General features: G+C 42.1%; 1 protein-coding gene across 10 annotated transcripts in view; it reads left to right on the top strand.

The window, feature by feature from the left end:
- CEP85L (centrosomal protein 85 like) overlaps nucleotides 1–13,444 on the top strand; it is a 235,613-nt gene that overhangs the window by 55,031 nt on the left and 167,138 nt on the right. For 8 of the 10 annotated variants that reach the window (XM_015137522.3, XM_015137520.3, XM_077999312.1 and 5 more), the window contains one exon: nucleotides 1,251–1,359. In XM_015137522.3, coding sequence (XP_014993008.3) covers nucleotides 1,278–1,359 — 82 coding nt within the window. In that variant the 5' untranslated portion in view covers nucleotides 1,251–1,277. Of the gene's footprint in view, nucleotides 1–1,250; nucleotides 1,360–2,447; nucleotides 2,845–13,444 lie in introns of those variants that run through there. The other 2 variants (XM_015137523.3, XM_077999314.1) reach the window with 1 other exon arrangement.

Below are 13,444 nucleotides of genomic sequence, written 5' to 3'. Positions count from 1 at the left end.
ATTTATTTATTTATTTATGAGACGGAGTCTCGCTCTGTCGCCCCCGCTGGAGTGCAGTGGCCGGATCTCAGCTCACTGCAAGCTCCGCCTCCCGGGTTTACGCCATTCTCCTGCCTCAGCCTCCCGAGTAGCTGCCACTACAGGCGCCCGCCACCTCGCCCGGCTAGTTTTTTGTATTTTTTAGTAGAGACGCGGTTTCACCGTGTTGACCAGGATGGTCTCGATCTCCTGACCTCGTGATCTGCCCGTCTCGGCCTCCCAAAATGCTGGGATTACAGGCTTGAGCCACCGCGCCCGGCCAGAGTCACTATTTTCATTACTTATATTATCTCTGCACAGTAGAACAACTGCGAAGACTGAGGTTTATTGAGGTTCAACGACAAATGTCTTTGCTTGTAAAATTCTCCTTGTAGTCCTAACACACTGTCACAACAAAACAAAAATAGGCAGTTTACCACATGGGGTTTAGTAATGGTTAGGTAGTCCTTAGGTTCTCCAACTTGTGTTATGATAAATTTTAATCATTCTGAAAACCATGGCTGTATCATCCCATGTACATATCATCCATGTATCATGGATGTGGGGGGAAGCATTAGTTAAGTATATACTCAGAATTCATATGATTAAAAGAAATAGATAGTTACTTTATCTACATAATATTCCCACTTAGTATTTCAATTAATTTTAATTGCATTAGCCCTCTATCCTCCCAAGTTTAATTACTAGGGACACAAAAATTTTATCTTTGATGCCAAGTGCCAAAAGAGCAACTTGTTTTTACTGTTTGCTTTTACTCTGTAATAGATATTGAAATATTTTAGATTCTTTCACCTTCGATTGTACTTTCTTTGTGTAGTAGCATGCCCTTTATATTGATAAAAAGATGTAGAAAACCTGAGGAAACGATTTTCCTTAAATACTGTTTAGAGTTAGCAAATTGGCAGTTTTGAAATAATAATTGTATTTTAAACTCGCAAAAGCCAAGATATTTCTGTAATATTTTATACACTTCTTAGAACTGCATCACAAATGAATTTCAAAAATTCTGCTCCTGAGACTGTGGTAACTACAAAGCATGAAAAAAAAAATGTATACTTTACATAGTGCTATATAGCTTCTGCTAATTTTCTTTTTGGGACTTAAAAAATCTACCCCCTCAAGTGTTAGATAAAAAAGCTAATGCACATTTAAATCAGAAAAAGGAACCAATCACACTCGTCTTTCATGTTTCTGTATCTTTTTATCATCAGAAACAGCTGACCCTTGGCCAACATTACATGATTTGGAGAAATAATTGGAAGTCTACCACAGGGAGACTAAATGTAAAACTCCAATCAGATAAATTACAACACGGATGTGGTAAGTTATAGAACACACACCCAAATGTGATTTAACTTCCAAGAATTTTAAGTAGTATTTCCCAATTAAAGTGTCTTTAAGGAAAAATGCAAATATGGGGCCTTTGTTAGCAAGATTCCAGAACAGGAAAAGCGGAACTCAAAGCCTCCCTGGTTAAGTGACCTGCGTTCTGGCTTACCTCTGAGTGATGGGCCTACTGCAGAGCCCGCCTCCCACCACAGTGCTGGCCCAGAATTTATTACGCGAACTAGTTTATAACTAAACGTTGGAAGCATCACCATATTGCCAGTGAGAAGTAAGATTTAAAAATAAAACGATGCTGTCCCTTTTCGCTCTTCCTTAGGACGTCTCCTCCTGCACTAAGGGTTCAGGTGAAGGGTGGAAACCGGCCAAGAAGAGGAAGAACGTGAACCAGTAGGGGGCAAAGAGGAAAGGACTCCCTTTACAGACTTTGGTGCCATTTTTACTTTCTGGTTGCTAATCTGAAACGTTGTGCGATTACAATGACGACCCCTCTCCCCCTAGGGTCCTAATTACCTCCGGGCCTTTTCCCGTGCACATCCCTGTGTTATATTCTGGTGCCTGTGTTGCCCCCACGCCCCCATTAGTAAAGGAAAACCACCCCTTTTCTGCCCCTAAAGTGATCTATAAACGAAGGAATACAGATGAGGATTTAAATCCCAATCCTAATTCCAAGAGAGGCTGGAAGTCCCCTCAGCCGCTCCCTGGTTTGGCCCCTTCATCTCGAGCTGTGGTGACGCCAGGGGCAGGTCTTCCACGTGTCTTTACAGAGGTGCCAGGAGGGAGGGCGTGAGGGATTACCCAAGGGAGGGGAGAGTATCGCAAAATAGGCCAAGTCGCTGCCCTGTACTCAACTCGCAGGGCGGGAGGATGGAGACGGAGGGATGCGGCGGGAGGGCGGGACAGCCCAGTCGCCGCCAAGGAGGAGAAGCGGAGTCGGGGGAGCCCACCGACCCGCCCGCCGCAGTCCCCGCCCTGCGCCGCGCCGCGCACGCCTGAAGTCATCGCCTGAGGCCCCGCCCCCTCGCGGCCCCAGCCCCGGCTCTGGCTCAGCCGGCGGTGGGGGCGGAGAGAACCCGCAGCTGCAACTTCGCCTGGAGCCTTTGAGCCTGGGCTCAGCCGGGGATCTAACAGCCGTCATCGCTGAGTCGCCGCTTCCCCGGCGCGGGCCTCAGCCCAGCCGGTTTGGCCATGGCAGCCGCTGCCACTGCGGCGAATCTGGCCTCTGCGCTCCCGGCCCGTAGCTGAACAGCCGTTAACCAGCCATCCCGCCTTTCCTCCTGCCCGTGCCGCCGAGGCCCAGGCTCCGCGCAAGTTTCCGCCACCGAAGAAGCAGGAGGACGGACGTGAGGAGTCGGGCGTCCCCGGCCCACCCGGCCCTCTCGCCCGCGATGTGGGGGCGCTTTCTGGCTCCGGAGGCCAGCGGCCGGGATAGCCCCGGCGGAGCCCGCAGCTTCCCTGCCGGTAAGGAACGGGACAGCGCCCCGGCTGGGGTGGGGGTCACGGCCGACCGCGGCGCCTCGGGACCTCGCCGCCGCTCCCCTCCCGCCTCCGGCCTGTCTTCCCCCGGCCGCCTCCCCGACGTCGCCGCGCGCCCAGTGTCCTCCCCGCTGCCAGCACCCGGGCTGACATCTGGCTTGCCGCGTCCCAGGCGCATCAGCTCCGCATCCCTCGTCCCCGCCGCTCCTCCTTGGGCTGCAGCCCCAGCGCCCCCAACTTCCAGCTCGCTTGGGCCCCCGCGGGTTGGGCTTTATTGTCTGCCCGGCTTTTTCCTTTCACTCGTGGGGTGTGTGACCGGCGTGATAACGGGGCTTGCCCGTCGCTCGCTGGGACCCGGGCAGGAAGGTCGCTGCGACCGTGCTGCGGCGGCGGCTCGGGCGCGTCTCGGAGGGGCCGCAGTTCCGTGCCCTCCAGGCTTCTGGGAGGCGCGGGCTGGGGTTGGCTGTGCCCACGCCCGCAGCCGCTACTTTTAGGGCGCGTTTAGGGGAGGGAGAATGCTGCCAGAGATGCGACCGCTATCAGCCCCCCCCAAGGGAACTTCAGCCCCTCGGAATCAGCTACCCCTAAGGGAACTTAAGCCGTTCGGAGGAACCTGGTCGCCACCCCGCAGCCCCTCCGGCGTAAGGGGAGGGCGCGTCCTGCAGTAGCCAATGGACCATTGAGCAACCAGGTTGCGAATCCGTTTGGCTTTCCGTGGTCCCTTCAAGGAAAATTAGGGGTTTGCTGCATTCCGTGTCTGATGGGGGCTGTTTGTATCGGACAGCCATTTCGTGCTTGCGTCGCTCAGAAGTTATGTAGGAGCCACAAAATTAGGATAAATCTTCCCCTAACTTGGGATAAAAAATAAGTCTTGGGTTGCCTGTGATATGTTCTCTAACGATGATGGTCCTTCCAGGCACTTTTAATCTTAATTGAGTTTTGAGGCCTTTTGAGAAACTGAGTTATATGGACCTTCTATGCAGAAAAAACAATGCCATATATACATACGCAAAATTTTCCCTACAGTTTTAGCTGGTTCTGGGACTCCTGTTAAGTAACCTTGCTCCACACAGTGTTTGAGCTCGACTTGTGTAACTTAGAGATATTTTTGCATACATTTCCAAAGAGGTTATTTACAAAACAAAAAAAGCAGAAGCAGCATTTGGAAAGGGGTCTTTTGATGGTAATATTTTCTACTGTTTTTTAAAAAATCAGGCACTAACCGAGTCACTAATATCAGGCTATTGAAATTTCGAATAATGCAATTCTGTGATAGTTTAGATATTTGTGATGTGGTTTTTAAAAAGACATATATACATTTTAAAAAGCCAGAGTTAGAATTGAATCATTCACTTAAGTTTAGTCCTGAAACACTTTTAGAAATTTAATGTAGGTATGAATTTTATAAAAAGCAGTATTAAGTAGGGATTTTTTTTTTTCTAAATTGTATGCTATTTGTCCTAAGGAGACAGTAGTTCAGAGGTTTCCCCAGTTTACAGATTATTCACAAATCCTGTCATCTAAGTAACTTAAGTGATTGAGAAGCTACTTCATTATCCCTAGGGGCTAGAGGGAGTGGTTTCAGTTTATCTGAAAATGTCAAAAGCCATCTGTAATGTCTTTAACCTATTAAAATTTATTCGTGATAATAGCAGCTTGTTTGGAGGTATATCACTGAGGCTTGGTGTCTATTTTTCATTGTTTTCTATGAAGAGAACATTTTAGTATTTAAAGTTGAGTAAGGAAGGACTTTGTTATGTTGCAGTCTCTAGAGAGACATTTGCTATGGCATAGAATAATAGTGGAAGAAGATACTTTGTAAATACTACCCAAATTGAAAAAATTTGGACAGTATAGCTGTACCAAAGCATGTATTTTATCTCAATTTGTCAGTAATAAACCATTGGCAAATCAGGACATGGCTTTGAAAAGTTTTTTTTCAGCTATATGCTGAAATAGTAATGTATTTATTGTGTTTCTTCCCTTTTTGAGCAAACATAAATATTTAAAATTATCTTTGATAATTTTAAGTTTTAAAAAGTTCTACCTTAGATGAAAAACTTGTGTTGCTTCTTGTGCAAATGAACAGATGGTGAAGGTCAAGATAATGACCTCTGAGTTGATTCATGTAGGGATCTTTTGGAAGGAAATTTTTATTTTTGAAATGTTGTTCAGTATATCTTTTGAATAATTTGAGCAGTTATTCCAGCCCTAAAATTGGACTTGTCTGAAAACAAAGTGTGAAGGCAGGGATAAGTAAATAATTTCTGGTATTAAAGTGAGTTTATCTTAATATGTGGATTAATTCAAGGTGTCCTGAAACTGGTTTGTTTGTTTATACAAATATGTAACTAGACTAAAGGAAAAGCCAAAGGTACTGTAGAACCACTTCCTAAAAATCAGAAGAAATTTTTTTTTAAAGAAATGGCAGTACAAAATAGGAATAATAAGTGTAGTTTGAAAAATACTGAACTTGAGCCTTCACTTAGGATTCAGTTTGATTTGGCTTTTCCCATTTTTCAGCTTTATGGAGTAACTGTTGTAAACCAAAAATAAAATGAGTATTTATTTGTTTATATTTTGAGACAGAGTTTCCCTCTGTTGCCCAGCCTGGAGTGCAGTGGTGCGATCTCGGATCACTGCAACTTCTGCCTCCCGGTTCCAAGCGATTCTCGTGCCTCAGCCTCCCAAATAGCTGGGATTACAGGCATGTGCCACCACACCCAGCTAATTTTTGTATTTTTAGTGGAGACGGGGTCTTACCATGTTGGCCATGCTGGTCTTGAACTCTTGGCCTCAAGTGATCCACTGGCCTCAGCCTTCCAAAGTGCTGGGATTACAGGCGTGAGTCACCCCGCCCAGCTAAAATGAGTGTTTTCGTAAGTTTTCTTACAAAGGTCAAATAAAAGCCTCTCTTTTTTATATTGGCAAGTGTGGTTAGAAAGGTAATTTAAAATAGAACAATGGGTATGTTTTTTATGCATTTGGTTGATTGCATTTGAGATTACCCTATTGTTCAGAATGTATACTGGTTTCAAATTGGGTGAAGGATAACCATATTTCCCATAAGCTTTTGAAATCTAGCATGATAGAGTGATACTTTGAGTACTTCGTAACACCTGATTGTGCTAAGTATGTTCCTTTTCATAAATAATTTTTTAAAAATAATAACTCAAGCCAGGCACGGTGGCTCATGCCTATAATCCCAGGATTTTGGGAGGCCAAGGTGGGCGGATCGCTTGAGGTCAGGAGTTCCAAACCAGCCTGGCCAACACGGTGAAACCCAGTCTCTACTAAAAATACAAAAATTAACTGGGCGTGGTGGTGTGCGCCTGTAATCCTAGCTACTCAGGAGGTTGAAGGCAGGAGAATCGCTTGAACCGCGAGGCCGAGGTTGCAGTGAGCTGAGATCATGTCACTGCACTCCAGCCTGGGTAACAGAGTGAGTCTCTGTCTCAAAAAACAAAAACAAAATCTTACATATTCAAAACATTTTGAGGTAGAGTATTATACTTTTATAGTGTGTGAAAATAAAATGTTACAGGAAACACTTGAGCTGAAAAAAAAGTCATTTGTTCATTGCTTTGAGCTTTATATTTACCTCTTAGTTGATGCATTGCCATAAGGTGTTTAAGTGATGTCATAATGATAGTGGTAATAACTGGTATGGTTACAACAGGTAATATTGTTTTCTGCTGTGGTTCTGAATTAGATGGACTTCTAAGAGTACTGTAGTAACAATGAAACATAACTCTGGCCTAAACCCAGCTGGGCATGTTCTTTCATAATAGGTTTTGCGGGGGGGTAAGAGGTGAATCTTAACTTTAGTGATGACTTTTGTGAAATGAACTTGATTAATAATTGGAATTTGATCACTTACTGGCTTGAATGAAGCTGGTAAATTAATCTGAGGCCAAGTAATGGTGAGTTGATAAGCTCTGTTGTCATGTTGTAATATTTATGTGTGTGAACAGGAAGGGTTGAGGGAGTCATGATTTTTCTGACTGGATGAAATGTGTATTTATATACTTCGAAAAGATGATGAAGACGTAGTCTTCTGGATAGTATTTGCCTGAGTTGTAGCCTAATTAGTTTACATACACTTCACTTTAAGAAAATGAAGAATGTGATCATCAGACACTTTTTAAGCCATATAATTTTTTTTTTTTTTTTTTTGAGACAGAGTCTCTGTCACCCAGGGGTTGACTGCACTGGAGTGCAGTGGTGCGATCTTGGCTTACAGCAGCCTCCATCTGCTGGGTTCAAGCGATTCTCCTGCCTCGGCCTCCCGAGTATCTGGGATTAGAGGCGTAAACCACCATACCTGGCTAATGTTTTGTATTTTTGTAGAGACGGGATTTCACCATGTTGACCAGGTTGGTCTTGAACTCCTGACCTCAAGTGATCCGCCTGCCTCAGCCTCCCAAAGTGCTGGGATTACAGCCATAAGCCACCGCACCCAGCCAATTTTTAAGCAATAACATGTTATTCATTATTATTACTACTATAAAGATTTTCATATTTTACACCGGCAAAATAATGTTCTAAGAAGAGCAATTTATTGTGTAGGGTCATTTAAGGATGGGCATGATCAACATAAAAATAACATCAAATTACTTTACTTTTTTTTTTTTTTTTTTTTTGAGACAGAATCTTGTTCTGTCGCCCAGGCTGGAGTGCAGTGGTGCGATCTCGGCTCACTGCAACCTCTGCCTCCTGAGTTCAAGTGATTCTTCTGCTTCAGCCTCCCGAGTAGGTGAGACTACAGGCGTGCACCACCATGCCCGGCTAATTTTCGTATTTTTAGTAGAGACAGAGTTTCACAATATTGGCCAGCCTGGTCTCGAACTCCTGACCTTGTTATCTGCCAGCCTTGGCCTCCCAAAGTGCTGGGATTACAGGTGTGAGCCACCGCACCTGGCCCCAAATTACTTTTCATATCAATATTTTGCTTTCTGTTTCCTTTAATTAAAAAAATGGTTACCTAGCATAGTGCTTGTTACCTTGGCATTAGAAATGTTTGTGAGTTATTCTTTAAATAAATATAGTATGCTAGACATTGTATTAGCCTCTGGGGATATATCATTGAACAAGAAAGATAAGGTTGTTGCTCTAAGGAGGCTTGTATTTTACTTTTAAAAACATTTTTTAGGTTTTTGTTTTTTGTTTTTTTGTTTCGTTTTTGAGACAGTGTCTTACTCTGTCAGTCAGGCTGGAGTGCGGTGGTGCAATCATAGGTCTGTGCAGCCTTGACCTGCCAGAATCAAGCAGTCCTCTCACCTCAGCCTCTCAGGCTCAGCTGGGAATACAGGCATGTGCCATGACTGCTGGCTGATTTTTATATTTTTTGTAGAGATGAGGTCTCACTGTTACCCAGGCTTGTCTTGAACTTTTAGGCTCCATGATCTCCCGCCTGGGCCTTCCCAACTATTGGGATGACAGGCATGAGCCACCGTGCTACCTGCTAGTGGCTTGCATTTTAGAGGGGAGGATCAGTAAGTGAACAGATAATGAGATGATTCAGCTAGTGTTAAGTACTAAGAGGAAAAGAAGATTGGTGAGGTGGCAGGGGATGGGCAGAGCTCCTTGAGTGGCTGGTCAGGGAGGCCTCTGAGGAGGTAACATTGTTACCTGAATGATGAGAAGAAACCAGACATGAAGGGAGAAGTGTTCAGGTGGAGGGAAGAAAAAAATCTCCAAGGCAGAAATGAGTTTGAGAAGTTTGAAGAACTCCAGTGAGTCTGGAGCTTAGTGAGCAGGACTGTGAGGTGAGGAAGGCCTGATAATAACGTTGAGGGGTTGTAGGGAGTCTGGATTCTATTCCGCATGTCTGAAGATGCTGGAGAGTGACTTTATTCTTTCACTCCTGAGCACATTGAGTGCCTACTATGAGGCAGATACTATTCCCATGTATTGGAGACATGGAACAGATATTCCTTGTCCTGGGTGCTTACAGTCAGTCTTGGCTATTCTGTGGAAGAAGAAATTGTAGAGGAGTGGGGCAAGAACAGCAGTAGGAAAGACAGCTAATAGGCCATTGCAGTTATTAGGTGAGAGATGATGGCTTGAGTTAGAATGGTTAGATTGGATTTGGAGAGAAGAAAATGGATTTGGGATATACATGAGAAATCTTAAGGATTTACTGATGGTTTGGAGTTGTCAAGTAAGGGAAAGAGCAGTCAAAGATGACATCTTAATTTTGGCTTCTTTGATTATAATTGAGTGATGCCATTTCCTGAGATGGGGAAGGTTAGTGGGCAGAGGACAGTGGGGAGAGAGTATAAGGAAGATAAATGGAATCAAGAGTTCTTTTTTGGCCATGTGAAATTTGAGATCCTTTTGAGAAATTCAGGTGAGATGTTGAGTATGAAGTTGGGTATAAATGCTGGAGCTCAGTGGGGAGGTTGCTGGGTGAGAGACAGGAATTTGAGGATTACTTGGGTATAAATGGTGTTTAAAGGTCATGGGTCACACCGAGAGAATAGAGAAGACAGTAGAGGACTAAGCCCTGGGACACTACATTTTCTCTTCAGGCAGAGAAAGATGAGCTGTCCAAAGACACTGAGAAGGAGCAGCCAGGGAGGTAGGAGTAAAAGCAGAAGAATGAAGTGTTCTGGTAGACAGGAGTATGAAGGCAGTAGTGATCACCAGTCTCATGCTTCCAGGCAGCCATGTAAGATGAGTCTGAACAAAATGCATCAATGCATTTGGCCAGTTTCCGTGAGATACTTAAAAATTTGAAATTAGAGGTTATCTAATCCAGTGGAGCTGACTTTATTGCATAAGGATTGATACATAAGTGCTTAATAAATATTTGAATTGCTTTCTCTTTACCACTTATTAAGCTAGGGTGACCAGTTGTCTAGGTTTGCCTGAAGTTTCAGTTTTAAAAAACTAGGGGATGTGTGTCATAGGTTGCCTGGGACTGAAGGGTTTCCTGGGATTCCTTACATTGAACAGTGGCCAAGTCTTGACCAGAGTACTGTGTCTGCTCAGGGCATCTGAACCAGTGTTAACAGTGTTCTCACCCATCAGAATAGAAGATTCTCTCAATCAGGGAACCAGACTTTAGTACTGTATCTAGTTTTATTTCATGCTTATATTAACCTCTGTCTGATCTGAGAATCTACCTCAGAAAAGTAACTCTATCCCTACTTTTGCTTTTTTTCTCCTGCCATAAAGTGTTTAAAGACTTCATTAGGTAGTGCCAAATTAATTAAAGGTTGATAGGATTTTAAGTTCCTTTAAAGAGAGAGTTAACATAAGATCAGAAACTGTTGTATGCCTTTCTACACTGTTAGTGTGACTTATTTGCTTTATTGATACTCCTTTTGAAAATAGTTTTTAGTATTAAAGTTTAGAGTTCTGAAATGAACTACAGTTTGTAGTTATATATTTCTCTGGAAGATTTTGGGATGAAAGATTTGGACTATGTTTCATGTAGTTTAACATTTTCTACCAGTTGGTTACATTGCTTTTGTAGAGGCAGAGATTACCTCCTGACCATAAGAAATTACATATATATGGCCTTGCCATGACATTTCTGAAGCTTTTCTAAAGCATTCTCATTAATACTGAGCATTCTGTCTCATTTTAGGAATAATGTACTGAAAAGTTAGACTAGAAGTTAAGTACTTTAATTTTGGGAACAGAAAACTTCCGTATATTTATAAATTTTCTCAATTATTTTGAAATATTTTAAGACTTTTTATTTTTCTTTAGCCATTTAAATGTATTGTTTATGGTTCTTATGTTCTAGGACAATGATAAGCCTGTCTGAAACACCAAGTTGTATATATTTGTAGTGGTTTTATGAACAGCTTCATTAGTTGTTAACTGTACCTTATTTTCCCAGTTTTTAAACAGGAGAAAGGACTTACAAAAAACTAAATTAAATACGTGGCTATTATTCCTAATAGTTGCCAAAATGCTTTTTTGAACACGACTTTTTTTTTGTTTTTGAGACGGAGTCTCTCTGTCACCCAGGCTGGAGTGCAGTGGTGTGATCTTGGCTCACTGCAACCTCTGCTTCCCAAGTAGCTGGGATTATAGGTGTGCACCACCACTCTGGACTAATTTGTTTTATATATATATTTTTAGTAGAGATAGGGTTTCACTGTATTGGCCAGGCTGGTCTCGAACTCCTGGCCTCAGGTGATCCGCCCCCCTCAGCCTCCCAAAGTGCTGGTATTACAGGTGTGAGCCACCGTGCCTAGCCCAAGAAAAGCCAATTAGCTTAGATTGAGCTAGATTTTAATGTAGGTATTTTTTGTCTAGTGTGTTTATGTGAGAAAGTATACTTACTTGATGCTGCTAACCTTATTTTAGCTGAGTGAAAGCATCTTCAGTGACTGTTTAAGTTTAATTTCCAGTCTTGGAATCTGATCTTATTTTATTCTTGATTCTTACTTTCTTCTGGCCTAGAATTTTACGTTTGGTTAGAACCTAACTTTTTGTGTCTGAGCAGATCTTTGGATCTCTTTTGGGATTGGAGCAGCACACTTTCTCAGTTCCCCTCCCCATTTGGCTACCTGTTGTTTATTTTTATTTTCTTTGACACATTGTTACAAACCTTTCATAAAAAGGGTAGGGTAGGTGTATAGCAAATGTTTTGAGACTATAGAGAATCAATGGACTCCTCATTTTTTAGACATGCCTAACAGTAAAAATTTCACCCAAGTGCTCCTATTTTAAGTATGCAATATTTATTATACTTTATCAATTTTAAAATGTACTTTAAAAATGTTTTGGCATTTTTGATATCTGGATGCATCATGTAATTCAGGGTGTCATTTAATTGGCATCCTTTTTTTTAGTGGTACATATAATTGATATATTTAAAAAATTATTTTTTCCAACTCACGTATGCAGATACATGAGTCATGTTGATTTCCAATATGCCCTCTCCATATTGAGCGTTTCATTTGAAAGCATCATCTTTACCCTAATGGGGATTAATGGTTATTTTTTCAAACAGAAATTCTTGGTGCCATATGACTGTCAGATCTGATTTTGTAATTTTTTTTTTCTCTTGCAAAAGGAATGTTGAAGAGTGTGCATTGGGAAGCATCAACTTGACTATTTTCTTGCTTGTTTATACTTATATTTTTAGTATTATCTTAAGGTTTTTCAACTTCAAGTTTCTTTGCCTTAATATTTTAGAGCCACAAATCCATTTTATCAGGTTACTAAAGTAAAACTATGTAATGTTATCGATATGCAAATCTGTTTAACCAGCCATGAACTGCAATGCATTACTGTATGAAAAAATCAAATGAACGAAGGAGAGTGTCACTGTCAAGTCCTCTGTATAGAACACCTCCATTTATGTTATATATATGTAACATAACGCTCTGACAATCCGAGTAAGGGTACTAGTGTTAACCTGTATGTTAAATATTATAGCAAAATTTAATATGTTACTTTTTCCTAAAGATACTTTTCGATATAAACAGAAGTTGTTTTCTTCCAGCAGCTTGCCAGTGGCTTGGCTCATGTACTCCCTGGCATGCATGTATTCACTTTGGAGATCGTAGGGATAGAAAGCTTATGCTTAATCTCTTGGAATAACGTTAAAAAAGTGGTGGTTATCAGAGAGATGGGCATTGGGTTTGTGTTTTGAAGGAGATAAGTAGTTGTAAACATGCTAGTAGGATATTAATATTAACAGAGAAGCTGGTGACAGTGTGGATGTCCTTGATTGAATAGGGAGGGAAAAGAGCAAGGTTAAAAACTTGGAAGAGAGTGGGGTACTGTACCTCATGAGGAGCAGAAGAATTATTGTTGTGTGGTATTTGTCAGATGATTTTTTTTCTCATTATTAAAGTTACACATGCTCAGTAAAATGTTGACTCAGTACAGAAAAGCTTAAAGTGAAGTAAGCTTTTTCATCTTCCTTTCATGCCAGTCCTCCACTCCATTTTTAATAGTTTTTAAGTTATCCTTCTGGAAAATTTCTATGCATGGACAATAATAAAAATAATAACATTTATTGAGATCCTAATCATATGCCTGGCACTTTCAAAAATATCTTTACAGGCGAGGCGCAGTGGCTCACATCTGTAATCCCAGCACTTTGGGAGGCTGAGAGGGCGGATCACCTGAGGTCAGGAGTTCGAGACCAGCCTGGCCAACATGGTGAAACCCCATCTCTACTAAAAAAACCCCACAAAATTAGCCATGAATGGTGGTGTGTACCTGTAATCCCCACAACTTGGGAGGTTGAGACAGGTGAATCTTTTGAACCTGGGGGATGAAGGTTGCAGTGAACCGAGATCACGCCACTGCACTCCAGCCTGGGCAACCGAGAGAGGCTCTGTCTCAAAAACAACAACAACAAAAAACTTTACATGTTCATTGATCACAACAACCCTATAATATAGGTACTATTTCTATAATTTTTTTTCTTCTTACATATGAAGAAATTGAGGCACAGAGAGGTTAAGTGATTTATGAGGACTTAGTGCTAATAAGAGGTAGAATGAACCTGCACCCAGGTGGCCTGGTTTCATAGTGCACATCTTTTCCACTGAGATATACTGGTAATTCTATGATAAAAGAAACAAATTAAGACTATTGGAGTCAC

This window comes from Macaca mulatta, chromosome 4, assembly GCF_049350105.2.
Source record: "Macaca mulatta isolate MMU2019108-1 chromosome 4, T2T-MMU8v2.0, whole genome shotgun sequence".
Classification (NCBI taxonomy): domain Eukaryota; kingdom Metazoa; phylum Chordata; class Mammalia; order Primates; family Cercopithecidae; genus Macaca; species Macaca mulatta.
This window is presented reverse-complemented; position numbering and strand designations above follow the sequence as displayed.